General features: G+C 43.4%; 1 protein-coding gene across 2 annotated transcripts; it reads left to right on the top strand.

Moving 5' to 3' along the window:
* Positions 1-661: 661 nt before the first annotated feature.
* Positions 662-15,804, top strand: LOC143338228 (ras-GEF domain-containing family member 1B-B-like). 2 transcript variants are annotated; one of them, XM_076758475.1, is made up of 14 exons: positions 662-880; positions 7,348-7,860; positions 7,968-8,090; positions 8,564-8,707; positions 9,484-9,699; positions 10,172-10,246; positions 11,961-12,053; positions 12,318-12,420; positions 12,919-12,998; positions 13,125-13,220; positions 13,313-13,408; positions 13,728-13,851; positions 14,039-14,111; positions 14,210-15,804. In XM_076758475.1, the coding sequence occupies exons 2-14, from the start codon at positions 7,354-7,356 to the stop codon at positions 14,241-14,243; spliced, it is 1,764 nt and encodes a 587-aa protein (XP_076614590.1). In that variant the 5' UTR covers positions 662-880; positions 7,348-7,353; the 3' UTR covers positions 14,244-15,804. The 2 variants fall into 2 exon arrangements, with proteins under 2 accessions (XP_076614590.1, XP_076614591.1); XM_076758476.1 differs by having other exon boundaries at positions 745-880; positions 8,564-8,701.
* The last annotated feature ends 16 nt before the right edge of the window (positions 15,805-15,820 follow it).

The raw sequence follows: 15,820 nt of genomic DNA on the forward strand, positions 1-15,820 counted from the left end.
AGGCCAACTTTAAAGATGCCGTCCACACACTGGAATCTGATTTCCATGCAGTGCTGGAATGAATGGCAACATAAGGCAGGTCAGCCAAAACACTCCAATGGTCAGAAATGTATTACAGCAAATGACCTTCATATGCAAAAAATAATGATACAACATGCAATGCTACATCTCAGGACTACTCTGCTTAACACCATCATCTTTCTAACAATAAAACAGATAAAGAATAGCTGCCAAATTTCCACTCAGATGTGTAGAAATCCTGAATTCCATTAAGAACTGTGCTTCATGACATCATTTTCAACATAAAACCTGACAAACACACACTAAACCAGCTCAGAGGCTTCTGCTCTTACAAACTCTTCACTCTTAAGCCACTGAGACCAACTTAGAGCCTCACACACAATCACATTCCGGGCGGAAACCTTACACCTTCCATATTTCAGCTCTCCAACAAAAACACTCGCTGCTTCTGGCTGTGGTTGAAAAGAAAAAACTCGACGAACGACGAGCCAGCCAATCAGAAAGTCCGGAGATTTCGATTTTTCCACTCCTCCACCGCGATTGGCGCGCGCCGCCCCCTGAGGCACCCTCCCCCGCGCGGTGATTGGTCGGTTTTCCCGGCTCTCTGGAAGTCATTTGAATACGCCTCGCTTTGAGGCTCATCACAGCGCTGCTGGTTCAAATTGACTCAACTAACAGGAGCGGAGTACAATGGAAGAGAGCGCGGTGTAGACTGACTGCTGAAAGACTGAACCCACATCAGTGTTTCCACACCGTGCAGCTTTAACCGGATCGGAGATTACAAGTCTGGGATCGTCTTTTATTTTTTTCAACCAGTCGAAGAGATTGCATTCGGACGTTGAGCTGCATCTCATAAGAGGTAAGTGGTTCAGGGTGTGGATGATGGGGTTATTTATAGACGCAATAAACTTTATTATTTTTTTTTTATGGAAATAAGCTTCATGGTCAGAAAGTTTTTTTTTTTTTTTTTTTTTTTTGTCATGTATCTCTTGTAGACGTTTAATGGGATGGTGATAACACATTTTACCTCATAATTAACATGTGTAGTCACAAAAGTATGTGCGCATGTTCATTGCATTTAGGTTTTTAGAAGTCAGGTTTCTCTCATGGCTGTTACAAACGGAAATTCCTAAATAGAAACTTTATCAAACAAACAAACAAACAAACTCAAAAGCTTTTGTTCAGTCTGGTGATATATATATAAAAAAAACTGTCCTCCCTTGTGTCTATGTTCCTCCTCCTCGCTACATTTGTTGTTGTTATTGTTTACCACCCATGTGAGTTTATAATTAGGCTGGCTGTCAGACACAAACAAACCTTACTCACCAGCACCTGTGATGGGACTGTGGTTACACAGCATGGCGTTTTCACAGTCAGCTTTTACTTTTACTGTGTTATGACTCAGTTAGGAGCCCATAATGTAGACCAGGCATGGTGGGCTGGTGTGTGTATGTGTGTGCGAGAGAATAACAGATTGTGTATGAGTCTGTAGGGAAAAGAAAAAAGAGTGAGAGAAAGTGTGTGTACTTCTGGCCAAACAGACTTTAAACAGCTTTATTCCCTCCACACCTCTCTATATAGACCAATGGACTGTTAACTTGATGAAATGAATGCCTCCATTCCCACTGACTTTGCAAGCTTACCTGACAGGCTCCTTAAATAAACCTCAAATTAAACGGTTTAATAATTAACTCAAAGGCAGTTTGGGGAGCACAAGCCACATTGGGGGGGGGGTTCAGCTGATCAAGTGCAGTTTGTTTTCCAACTTTAAATCTACTATAAAATGCTCCTGTTGTGCTGTGAGGCGGTGGCTTGTGGGACCTGTCTGTGTATAGACAGCAGAAAATGTGTGTGTGTGGGTGTGTGTGTGTGAGAGCTTAGCTTTACTATATCCCAGCAGCAGAGATAATGTGTCTTTATCCTTTCTGACTCTAGGTTAATACTGTACTAGCCTACCAGATCATACAAGGGACAGGTGTGTGTGTGTGTGTGTGTGTGTGTGTGTGTGTGCGGGCGTGTGCTTGTGTGGCCCTGTGGGCGTGTGCGTAGAGCCTACACACAAAGAAATGCATGCTTGAATGCAGTGTGTGTGGGAATAAAAGATGAAAAACAGGACCAGCAGTGGGTGAATTGTACTCCACATATCTCTCCAGCCAATCTGAGCGTGGTGTCTGTATCCGGCTCTGTTTGCCTGTCTATCAGATTTCGTTGCAGGTGCAGCCTTTTAAACTGGTCAGCGGGTCCCAGCGACTGGTGTTTTGACAGCGGCTGCAGGCCTCGTCTGACCCTGAGTGCTTACTCGAGCATGAGAGGAGCGGTTTGTTTGAGCTCAGCAGTGTTTCTTAACCTTAGTTTGGCTCGTTTGGGCAGGTGATGATGACGATGGAGGTCTGGTGGTTATGATCCCAGACCTCAGACTTGAGATCTGTGGTCCAGAGTAAGGGTGTTGGATTGGACAGCCAGCTAGCTGCTTATTCATAAGATCTTAAAGACAGAAGAAAAGACAGGCCATTAACTAAGTGGACTCAAGTATGGTGGCGACCATTATTTTAATTATCGATGATTATGTTTAAAGTTTAAAAATGTCCTTTTCAGTTTCCTTTTGTCCACAGTTTTGTCTTCAGATGTTTTGCTTTGTTTGACCAACATTTTAACATTCAAGGTAATTGCTCACATAAGCTAAAAAGAAGATGCAAATCTTTACATTTGAAGAGTTGGAACTAAGTAATGTTTGAAATTTTAAATATGTTTTATTGCCGAATGAAAAACATACTCATGGATTTTCCTGCATAGAACATTTTAATGCTCGTTGATCAAATTCTCCCCCACGGTTGCCAAAACCTGTCAGTTTCTACCGTGATAAAAAGAGTGTTTCTTCAATAACACCTCTGCCAACTGTAATGTCAACAAGCACAATCAGTGTAAGGTGGTGTCAGGTGAAAGGTGACGTAGCCGGATCGTGACACACCAGCTAATTAAAGCTATGAAGGTGCGGTGAGTTAGTCAGGTCTGGTAGTATTTGAAGGTTTCAGCAGGCCACACTGGCAGCACTTCATAAAATTAAGACCAGACTGTCCTCGCTCCATGAATTGCAGCATCATATATTCATCTTGGTCGACCTAAATAGCATTCTGAAGTGAAGTCGCTACTCCTCTCACAGGAAGTAACAAATCAAAGTTTGGGAGTGAAGGCTTTTGAGCAGCAGTGAGTAAAGCCCTCTTTGCAGAGAAAAATGAACTGACTAATGTGAGATCTCTTCCCTCCCTGTCTTTGTTTTTCTTAGTGCTCTGCACGGTTCACTGAGCTGGTCCTCCAGCATTTCAGAGTCTGGCAGTGTGCTGTTGAAAGGGTTAACTCTTGTACTTGTTTGGTGTGCAGCTTTCACAAAACTACGAGTAAGTGATGCGAGCACGTCCTGTACTTTAACGTGCTTTATTGTGACAAATAAGGCTGACTGCGAAGGATTTCCCCCCGCACTCCTGACCTGCTGCAACTTATTAGTGTCAAAGTACATCAGGTACAAAGTAGAACAGAGATAGCACTGCATTACATTGGCCTTTTACTACTCTGATAAATAGTTTTACAGGTCCTGTTATCAGCTGCTTTGCTCTCACGCCATGTGGTCACGTTGTGTTAACCTACATGCTGAACCTTCCACAAGTTAGTCCATTAAAAGCAGCTTGGCATCCCTATTGTTAACGCAGATTATGGCACGTATCAGGAGCTCCATTGGAATTTCTTTAATTGCTTTCCAATAAACTGGGCAGAATATCCCAATCATGATAAATTAGTCAGTAATTTAGATGATTTCATAGTGCTTCGCATCTACGTTAGATAACTTCACCGTTGCATGACTTGAAAGATGCTGTAATGTTGAATTGTTTTCTAGGGGCTAGTCCTGCTTAAAGGCTTCAAATTTGATTAGACGTCTCAAAAAGCAGGAGTCCCTGCAAACAGATCTTCTCTTGTTCCTCTCAGCTCCTGCTGTGGTGGAGCATCAGGGGGTTTCAGCACTGACTATTATTAGGTCAGTGTGTGCGTAGATGCTCACAGGGGTCAGTTAGCTTTGAATAATGACAATTTAGACTGGCTGAGTACTGCTTAGACGTGACAGTGCGTGATTATACTGTGCTTGTATTTCTCCTTACACTAAATGAGAGCTGACCTTGAGGTCCTTGAGCCACGTGCCATTATATCTGCTTATGTCAATATATGAGTTTCGATATGCTCCTTCTACCGAAGCCATCAAGACGCATTCCTGTACCTTTATTGCACTTGGCAAATAAAAGTGGTGGCTTTATGGCGCATTGCCTCACATTAGATGATGCCTGGCAAGGTGTAATAAGAGTTCACACCTTTCAGAAGAATAAGAAAGTCTGCATTACTGGTTCGACTGACGTGAAAATGATCCCAGCCTCAGTTCGCAGAAAAGCAGGGCGTCATACAGCCCGACGGTGGCAAGCAGAGTGTGTGAAAGCTGCTGTGTGTGTCTGATCTGCTGTGATCTGCTCTGATCTCTTCCTGGGGGTCTTTGTGTGGCTGTTAATGCCATGACAGGATAGATAATACCTCTATTGTTGAAGACCTCCCCCTCGTTCTCCCCCGCCCGTTATAACCGGCCTCAGCGTGGCAGGGTGTACCTTTTTAAAATCACATTATGTGATTTAGGAAAAAAAAAAAAAAAAACAGTCCAGCAAAGGTTGAAAAATTGAGGTTTTCAGCTCTGGAACCAACTGGAGTGAAGTTGGTCTTAAACCAGCTGTGATTGTGATAATCTGCAGGGATCCAAGAGGGAAGACGATCCAGCTGCAAAACAAATGGATTAACACTTCCCACTAATCAGTTTGTTCTTGTCAGGTCCAAAAATTCTCAAAAAATCTCTCCAAACATTTCATAAAACACTGAAACTAAAGCCAGACAAAAGGTACAGTAGGATATTTGACAGCTGTCACATTCACTGAAACCATCGAATCATGTCTCTTTGAAACAGTTTGTACAGATTTCACTGGTTCGAATCCATTAGCAGATGATATTTTGCCTGCAGCTCCATCAAACATTCAATTACTTTTAACCTTTTGATGAACCGGGCTGTGACATTCAGGCACCACAGACTACAGTCTGTGCCATTTGTCAGCACGGGAGATATTGTCTGTTGTGCCACATTACAAAACTGATGCCAGATAAAGGGAAAATGCAAAGCACACATGAAACAGTCTTCTTGTGGTTTTGTTGGTACGACGTTTGAACGAATCTTTACATTTCTGCCTTTTCCTCTGTTTTCTATTCCCACATCAAACCTCTTTGTAAGGCTGCAATTTTTCAAAGTTTACAAACAAGAGAATTTAAACAATGCTCTCAATATGAAATTATGCTCCCAACGCCATCATTAAGTCGTCCATAGAGAGTCCAACCTATGATTTAGAGCGAGTAAAATTTCAGTGCTGCAGCACGCCAGCCGCAAACGAGCCAAAGGGTCAACTTTTCAGGAAGCCAGTCTGGAAAAACCAAGATTGGTTTTAAAATTTTGAGACGTGTTTTCCATTTGTGTGAGGTCACTTTTCAGTGCGAACACGAGCTTGAAGACAGAAAAAAAAAAAACAGCATCCAAACTGGAGCAAATATCAGGGGATTCTTATCTCAGCTTGACCACCAGAGCTGCGCTGTTCCTGATCACATATTGTAAGTTTGGGAAGGTAGAGCCACTGTAATCTTTTAACCGAGTTAGAAGGAAAACAGCAGGCAGAGATCACAGAGTTCAGAAGACGGGCTGGCACTGGACTGGCTTACACTGGCGTGACGCCAGGCGCTGTGGTACACAAGAGTGTGCGTGTGTGTCGCTCAAACCATCATTTGTTTATGTGTGACATGTGTGTGTGTTTGGATTATACCGGCATGGGGCTAGGCGCCATGGTGGACAAGGGTGTGTGTATGTGTGTGTAAGATGTTGGCTCAGGCAGACACTCCTCTGTCGGCGCTGTGATGGACAAACAAAAGTCTGCTGGATTCCTGCGGGGTTTTGTTTTCTGGCACAGTGTACGTGCATGTGTATACGTCGCTGTGTGGGGTACATATGTGTGTGTGTGTGTGGCTTGAATTACCCTGGCATGTGGTTCCTAGACAGACAACAGTAGCAGGATAAAGATGGCTCCAGAGTTAAAGCACGCCTTGGTGGTGATCTGGGATCAGCTTACCTACCTCAGATCCAATTATCTCCACCATTACGGCAAAAAAAATCATCGCTGCCTTGAGATCATCCATCTGTTGGCCTATTTTTTTTCCTTATGCAGCCCTGATGGCGAAAAGTTAGCTAAAGCAGGAGACAAAATCTGCATTTTAAGGTCGATTTGTAAAAATTTTCACCAACAAATAACCTTTAGGGAAAGTGGATTTCACAATCTTTCAACAGTTCAAAGTCAAAACAGTAAACAGAGGAGGGTAAAATTATGTGATTAAGTATAATTACTTTCACAGACAGGTCTAACTCTCTGCTTTGCGTGATCGAGTTGCTCAAACAGATATTTTCACAACATGCGAACGCAACAGAAACACTCCCAGGGAGTAAGGGGGGGGTTATGTTGTAGTATAAGAGCAGGAAAAGACACACGTTCTTCACGTTCTTCATCTACAGACTCATTTATTATTACATGCTGGTCCCTGCTTCTTCAGTCTGTGGATGGCTGCTTTTAAATAAACTGAATAAATGTGGGTTTTAGACTGCCAAAAAGAAACGCAAGGAAGGAATTGATTCATTCAGGGAACAGTCATATGGCGTCATTCACACCTTCTGACTGGTTGGGCAATGACAAAATGTGCTATGAGACAATGCGAATTTGTCTGCACTTGCTTGGTTGCTACACTTTTCTGCTCGATGTAGGTCAGTGGTTCCCAGAGCAAGATAAATCTGAGTGGTCATGAGATGAGTAATTACAACAAAATCTATATTTATTGCACTGTTCTTGTGAAATACTACTAATGAAATCAGATAGTTTTATCCTTCAGGCTACCAGAAATCACTCATGAGATAGTGTATATTGTACTGTTTTAGACAAGGTGAGGGGTCACAAGTGCATGTGGCTTAGTTTTAAGGGGATACAGGCCAAAAAGGAAGCACTGTATTAGACTAGATTAGGGCAGTGTTGCAAGTCTGCTTCAATGGTTTTTATATGATCTATGTGATGAGATACCTTGACGTATTACAAAAGGGATGCAATCTCTCACTCGATCGAGGTATTATATCAACATCATGGCCTGAAAGTGCGTATTTCATGTTAGGGGATTTGGTCCATACACCCCACCCCTAACCTCCTCCTCCTGTCTTTTCAACAGGTCATCATGCCCCCCACAACCCCGTATGCCGGAAAGTTCAATTCTTACGGCAACAACAACAGCCATCCTCAGCCTCACAGCCCGTACCGCAGCGGCACCGCCCCGAAGCCCGCGAAGGAAAACGTCTACAACGGCGCCTACTCTTCCTCAGAAAACCCCTACGACATACCACAGCCGCACAGTTCGTACCGCAGCTCTTCTGTCTCCTCTGCCGCCTCAAAGGAGCATCACTACAAGAGCAGCTGCGCCGTGTCGGACAACCCCTACTCCTCACCGCCGCCCCACAGCCCGCGGCAGCACAGCACTTCCTGCCCTGGACGTGCGTACCGCCACACCAGCAGCAGCAGCGGCAGCGAGCAGTCGTGTCGCAACAACTCAACGAAAGGCCGACTTTACGGACACGGCATCACCGCTAGCTATGGGGAGATGTGTTACCATGACAACAGTTTGGTTTCAGCATCCCTCGAGGCGCTGATCCAGCACCTGGTCCCCACGGTCGACTACTACCCTGATGTAAGGAAGCTCCTCTAAGTGTTGTGGTTTTAGTGGTGGCGAGCCCGTGTCGCCCTTTCTCGTCCTCTGTCGTGTCTCTGAGAGCTGTTTTCTTTCCTCATCATCAGAGGTCGTACGTGTTCACCTTCCTGCTGAGTTCACGCCTCTTCCTGCACCCGTACGAGCTCATGACCAGGGTTTGTCACCTGTGTGTGGAGCAGCAGCGGTCTGGAGACGCCCTGCTGGATAAGGTGGGCGGATTACACACACACACGCACAGACCCACACATTTGCGTACACATCCAAAGAGGTCTAATTATTCCTCTCTGTTTCACTCTCACCCACAGAAACTCACACCCACCTTAACGCTGTTACACTCTCTCACCCACACACACACACACACACACACACACGCACACAAACCTCTGTCATTCTTTTTTGGGAGAAAATATTTATTGACTATTTCATAAGCAAAGAAATTCTAGACAAGACAGAGAGCGTTCAAATCGACACAAGGGAAATTAGAATGAAGGGAGCACGTTGAATGGGAACAATAAAGCAAATGAACAAATAACAGCAGCACATTTTCTCAGAAGGACAGACCACAGTGGCGATTTTTGTGCTCTTTGAGGGCTTTAGATTTTGTCTCAACAGATGACATCCACCAATGCTATAGAATTATGTAACGCCTCCTTTAGTGACTCTTGACGTGATGTTTTCTTAGATCCGTTTCCGTGAGGTGGCTCCGAAGCTGGTGCAGCTGCTGACTGAGTGGACGGAGACGTTCCCATACGACTTCAGAGACGAGAGGATGATGCGTTGTCTCAAGGACATGACGCACCATGTGGCCCGTGGCGACGAGGTCGGTGTAAGTTCTGCTCTGTAGTTACATTTCAAAACAGTTTTAAACAAAGAACACGTGGGCAAATGTGGAGAGCGATGTGGCAAGACTGATTTCTGTTGGCTTCTAAATCCAGCAAACTTTGCCAGACTCATGAAGAATAACACATCTTGGGCCCCTGGAATGATTATAAGTGGCGAAACTAGCCCAAAGCTAATTGCCGCTGATTTTAGCTCAAATCCGGCCAAGGTTGCACCCCCACGTCCTAACCAAATAAGGCGGTCAGGACTGGCCTACATCTGGTACCCAAGTATCACAAAGTGGTCTCAGTCAGCCCAACTCAGCTAGCTGCCATGCTAACCTCTCAAACCATCATCTTCATTTAACATTTTTTAGACATGCTAGCGGCTTGTACTTTGATAAATGGCCAAATACCTAAAAAAATTTGACATTCCCATTAGCTTGTGCTTTTTTGTGTTTAGTGCAAATTAACAAATGACGACATGCTAATGCTGAGAAACATTATACCTGTTCAGTATCAGCATGTTAGCATTGTCACTGAGAGCAGATTAGCACGCTTGTGTTAGCATTTAGCTCAAAGCAGCCTCACAGAGCTGCTGACGTGGCTGTAGACTTATTTATGGTTGCAGTCTAGACAAACGTGAACGTGAGTCTGTAGTCTCACGTTCACGTTTGTCTTTGCATGCGTTGGGATTCCTCTGGTCTTAGTCAAGTGAGAGTTTCATGTTCCTGTTTCTGCGTCATGTGTGATGATTTGCGTCATGTTTGTGTCGTGCCTCCAGTACTCATGGCGAGCCATGCAGCAGATGACCCAGCGGCTGATCAAACGTCTGTCTGCCCTCGGCCAGTACGAGGAGGCCGTGGCCGCGCTCAACGCCGTGGCGATGGAGCGTCCCGCGTCCCTGAAGAGCAAACAAGCCTCGGGCCAGCGAAGCGACGTAATGAGTGTGTGTGACGACCCGTTCATCCTCGCCCAGCAGCTCACACACGTCGAGCTGGTAGGAAGTGCTCAGATGTTGGACTCATTTTTATGTAGTAATGTGTCATAAGTCTCCTTTGTAACCCTCTGCTGTTGTGTCAGTGATGAGACAGCCCTTTTTATGTCTTGTCGTGATTACTGCTTCACAGGCCTTTTTCACTCATCTAAATATAGCGAGTTTATTATTTGGTGGTGTTAAACAGTCTTTCAGATCACTCTTAATGAAACTGTGAAACTGTTAAGTTGCCTTCTATTCGTTGTGTGCTCTGTGTGTGTTTTGACTTGTTGTTTTATGATAGTTATTTCTTGGTTTTATTGTCTTGCCATAAACCTCCATCGTGCGGTCTGTTTTGCTGCGGCAGCGATGATATAGAAAGTGTATAAACACTGTAATTTCATAGAAAGATAAATAGCTTTCAGTCACGTGCCGTCTTATATATCACTGCCATCACTGCCCTGATGGTTTTCTCTCCCTGTTCTCTGCCTATCAGGACAGACTGAGTTTTATCGGTCCTGAGGAGTTCATCCAGACATTCGCCATGAAGGATCCTCTGGAGAACCATAAGGTACAATGGAGTTTGAATGAATGCCATGTATTAGCTCTGTCTCATAGCTCGCAACATTTCTTGTTGCTTTATTCAGATCCTAACCCTGTTTGGTAGTTAGTCATTGAACATTATCATAAACCAGATAACGTGTTTTTGGCTTTCTTTTTCCTTCTTGTATTTTATGTTACTCATTAAAAGGATTTGTGAATGATTAAAGCAGTCTCTCCACTACAAGATTCAGTGATCACATTAGATTAGCTCGTTCCAGTCTGAATTGGCAGATTGATGGATCTAGCAGCTACGGCTTGCCGCACAGATTTTTTTCTGTGTGAAGACAGCTTAAGAATACATTAACATGACCTGTTTATAATTATCAGCATCAAAGCAATGATACAGAAAAGCCTCAGATTATGGTCATTTTTAACTCATTCCTTATTATTTTGATTTCAAGTGCCTTCATTTTGGATCTGCTTTGGGTGCAATTTGTGGTCTGCTTCACTTCAAGTTAATTTGCTTTAGAAACCACATGAAAGATCCGACTGGGAGATTTTGTGCAGCTTTTTTGGGGGGGATTTGGTTTTTGAAATGCATCAAACACATGATGAAAGGGCCATTCTGCGTACGTCTAAGTGTATCTGAAGGGCTCTTTCCGTCCTAAGTGGCCCTGTGAGTCAGCTGAAGGGTCGTTTTCAATCAGCGCTGCTTAGAACAAGCTTTCAGCCGCTGTTTGTGACCGCGCTGCGTCTCGGCCCTCACCGGTGCTACGCCACTTATATAAGATCCACTTTGTGTAAAAGAGCGGTTGAGTCAGCGTAAGGGGTCCTGGAGTGTAGAAGGGAAGTTTGGAGTGGAGTGGGCTGCCGGTGTTGTGTAAGCATTTAATAGAGCCATGAATCTCTGGGATTACATCATCACAGCCAAGTCAAGGTTATTTATAAAGAGCTTTTACAATGTTTATTTATATAAAAGTGCCCCCAGCAAACAGGTTCATCACTGAGTGTCTCACAGAAAATCGAAAGCAGATGTAAATGAGATGAAAATAACAACAGACACGTCACTGTGCAGGTCCACAGGTTGTGTGGGTTGAAGGCTGTCAAGATCCATTTGAAAAGGAAATCACAGAGTGGTACATTTATCTTTTCATCCACTTAATTACTGGACACTCAAGAAAAGTAGGATGCAGAATTTCATTGAGCTAAGCAGAATTTGTTCTTTTACAAATTACAATGTGTTCAAAATGCCCAAAAACATAATCACAGCATAAAGCAGCCTTAACTCAAGGTCCACTTACTTACCAGCTTTCTCTTGGTCGTCCTCAGCAGATCGAGTTAGCTTTATATTTGTTGTGTGTTGATACTCCTCAGTACTCTTTACCGAACCCCATCTGCTGAGGAAAACCATGAGGTGCAGTTGAAAGCTTCAGAAAAGACTAGCAAGAGTACTTAGCGTCATTTCTTCCATTTATTACACACATACGTCATACATTTGTGTATTCAGAGATTCAGAGAAAAAAAGGCTTGAGTAGGATTCAAATCTTGGCGTTGCCTCAGACTCCTTCTACCCATAATCCCTTGATACTGTATTTTTTTTTCTGGATGGTTCACTAAAACAATAACATACTGAGAGAAACGGGATTGAGAAATACAGATAAAAACACTAAGACAAGCATCCTTTTCACTCTGTGGACTCGTATGTGTGTTGATCATGTCATCTCCCTCCTTTTGTTTGTTAGGGTTTCTTCCGGAAGCGTAAAACCAGTAACCTGGAGGCCTACGTCAACTGGTTCAACAGACTGAGTTACCTGGTGGCCACAGAGATTTGCATGGTACATGTTTTACACACACCAGAGCTCTTGTTGTTCACTGGCAGGTTTCAGTTTTAAGTCTACCCAGCTATTTATATCTAACAAACCGTCAAAATCTCAAACTTCTCCTGCAGCTTAAACAATATTTGCCTTCTGCTTGGATGCTCATTATGCTCTGAAAACATGTATCTATAAGAAATAATTGACGTGAACATTGTACTCATATTTCACGGCCAGTGATCAAGGAGTCTTTGATTCACTTCCTGTTGTGTTCTCTCATTACAGCCAGTGAAGAAGAAACACCGAGCTCGGATCATAGAATTCTTCATTGATGTGGCTCAGGAGTGTTTCAACATTGGCAACTTCAACTCCCTCATGGCCATCATCAGTGAGTGTTGGACAGAAAGACGTACAAAAACTGGCTTTTCATCAACAGACAATTAAAAACCGCCCACACACTGTTTGAGTGATGGGTGATTTCTGGGGAGTGAAGTGCAGAATCACCACGGTGCTTAAACCTGTGTCAGCACACATTAAAGAAAGTAGAAATCCTGCAGCAGCTCACGCAGATCACATGCTGCTGAAGGCGCCTGATATTTCTGAAATGATTTTAATGGCTTCCACTTAAATCAGTAATTAACATTCTTCTTGAGTTCAGAAACCATTTGTGACAGCTTGTTTTTAAAAACAGGGGATGCAGTTAAAATGTAGTTACCACTCTGTCTTTGTCCTTTTAGCCAATAATCAAATTCAATAAAGTGTACAAATAGAGTGCCAGCTGGAGTTTAGGCTAACGCTAAGCAGTTCATGGAAGCTCAAACTGAGTAAGTGGAGGCTTGAAGCTGTCCAGCCTGCTCATTTTCTTCACACTGTCTCTTTCTTTCAGCTGGGATGAACATGAGTCCTGTTGCCAGACTGAAGAAAACCTGGAGTAAAGTCAACACTGACAAGTTTGAAATCCTGGAGGTGAGAAAACCTGCACACATCAGTCATTGTGTACTCATGTGCACCAGCGGACTAGAGATTTTATGTTGGGATGTGCATGCATGTCTTCACGTTTGATCAATGTCTGCTCCGTCTGACCTCACGCAGCACCAGATGGATCCCTCCAGCAACTTCAGCAACTACCGCACCGCACTCCGTGGCGCCACCCAGAGGTCTGAGACGGCACACAGCAGCCAGGAGAAGGTAAGAGAACCCACAGGACTCTTAGAAATTAAAAAAAATACAAATGTCCCAAATGTAAAATGTCAATATGAACTGTTGCCTCTTTCTTCCAGATTGTGATCCCGTTCTTCAGTCTCCTCATTAAAGACATCTACTTTCTGAACGAGGGCTGTGCCAGCAGGCTGTCCAACAGTCACATCAACTTTGAGGTCAGTCCAAGTGAAGAGATGTGTTTTAAAATGATGCCTTCAGTGTCTGAATGAACCAGGCTGAGGTCTGTGCCTTTGACTTGGAAAAAAAAACTATGTTATAAGCTTTAAACACAGAAAGAACTGATAATTTACTGTGAGATTATGTAACACTACACACTGATAGTTAAGGCTTTCATGTGATGTAATTGCTCCCCCTTGTGACTGAAAAGAGAATTACAGCATGGAGACCTTTTATATTTCCTTAATCTATAAGAGCCAGTCAGAAGCATTTAGTTAAATTGATGTCATAAAGTCTGTTGTCACCATGTCTCAACAGAAACTGTGGGAGCTTGCGAAGCAGGTGAGCGAGTTCCTGGTTTGGCGTCAGGTGATTTGTCCATTTGACAGAGACCGCCGCATCCTCCAGTACCTCGTCACCACGCCTGTCTTCAGCGAAGACGGTCAGTGTGCGATCTTCTCTGCTTTCTATAGAAATCACACAGCCATCAAACTGTTCAGGAGAAAACATAGGAATGATGCAGTACAATACGACAAAGTTTATTTTTTTCAAGTTTTTCACTTGTGACTGTTTGCCAGCAAGTGAGAGAGCAAACTAAACTCAGGCTTTGTCTTGTTTTATCGCTGCAGAGCTGCATCTGGCCTCATATGAGAGTGAAGGACCTGAGAACAACATGGAGAAAGACAGTCGTAGGTCTCTCAGGTGAGTGTCCACACATGAATTTATCAAACCACCTCAACAGTAACATATGATAAATAAATTAACATGATTACGCTCATTACCCACTTTCTGTTTTGCAGATCTTCCCTCCTACATCGAGAGAATCGAACCTAAGAGAATGACAATCCACCCACTCAACACACTGTAAATGAACGAGGTGTTTTACAGGTTCCTCAGTATTATCCTATGGACACATTTTTACATCCCCTCGGCCAAACGTTAGGTCTCAGACAAACACTGATCTACAGGGCAACAAACGTCAGCTGGACCCATATTCTCACAGAGTAATGCATTAGGATGTGTGGCTCTGAGCTCTCAAAGAGCATAAATGATTCATAAATGAGATACTGTACCAATCCTTGATGAGATCCATCCAGTGCCAAAGCACCTCAATGCTGCAGTTATTACTACAACCCCTCTGCCTTGCAAGCATTCGTGGACTGCAACCATTCTTGAAACTAATGAGTCCCAAGAACAGCTCCGATTACCGATCTGTGTCATCACCTTCAACATCAGCTCTGTTCAGAAGGCACTTAGAGGATATCAGACTGCGGAACATGAATGGATTCTGGTTATATCTCCAGTGGACCTCCATCATGGCGTCACCAGCTTCATGCTATGGAAGCACAAAGGGCTGGTTTTGTCTCTGAATGAACCCGATTGGTCACATCACAACATTAGCACTGCCTCTCTGAGTTCAGTCAAAGAGCAGAGAGAGAGAGAGAGATCCACTCTGAAAGCAAGAGTTGATTATCATTGATTTGTATTAGAAATAATGGGCTAACAACTGCTTTTAGAAGTGGTGTTGTCTGCATTGTTGTCTTGTTGAGTGCATGATTTGGCAGCAACTGTACCACATCCAGTCCATCTGCTCTCAGTTTGCACACAGCAGCAATGTCCGGCTATTTCGCAGCCATTCGAGCCGCCTTTTATCTAATTAAACACATAATGCAAGTCAATGCATCTGCTCCATATTTCCAAATCCGCTTTACAGACACTGTTTTCATCAATCGTGCTATTTGGTTCTAAACATATTGTGAGGTGTGCACTTTGACTGCGTATCGGTGATGCAAAATTGTGCTAATCATGCAAGTTAATCAAATGCACTTCAGTGGGTTCTTGTGTATTGTATTATAGGATATGGTGACTCCTATTTTAAGGCGTCTTTCTATACAGTATTACGTTGTATTTTGTATCAGAAGGCTAAAAAAATGTTTTTTTCTTTGTGTACTTTATCTGAAGTTTCACCGTGAGCTTGTTGCTGGTTGGCTGGCTCTGCGTTGGTAAGCTATCTTGTTAATACAGCACCAGTTCGTGTATGACAAAGAAGTGTTTTGGGTGTGAATGAAGCACAAATTGGTGTGTGTGTGTGTGTGTGTGTGTGTGTGTGCAGCTTAGATACAACCAGGATCCTGATCCTCCTCTTCATCTCATTTGTGATGATGTGAGTGTGATGTGATCCTTTCAAATCTGCCTGTGAGTGAACGTGATGCTATTTTTATGTTTTAAAAAAGCTCATTTTATGTTTCATTTTATAAGTGTTTCACATGTATGCTTTTTCAATCTTTTTCTTTTCTTTGTGTATCATTTGTGTTACCGGTCAGGGTACTTGTACTGAAGGTCTTTGTGAAAAGAGAATTATATTTTTTCTTTCAAATAAACAGAATAACTGAGTCATGTGTTCTTTGGTT

Source organism: Chaetodon auriga, chromosome 19 (genome assembly GCF_051107435.1).
Source record: "Chaetodon auriga isolate fChaAug3 chromosome 19, fChaAug3.hap1, whole genome shotgun sequence".
Taxonomy (NCBI): domain Eukaryota; kingdom Metazoa; phylum Chordata; class Actinopteri; order Chaetodontiformes; family Chaetodontidae; genus Chaetodon; species Chaetodon auriga.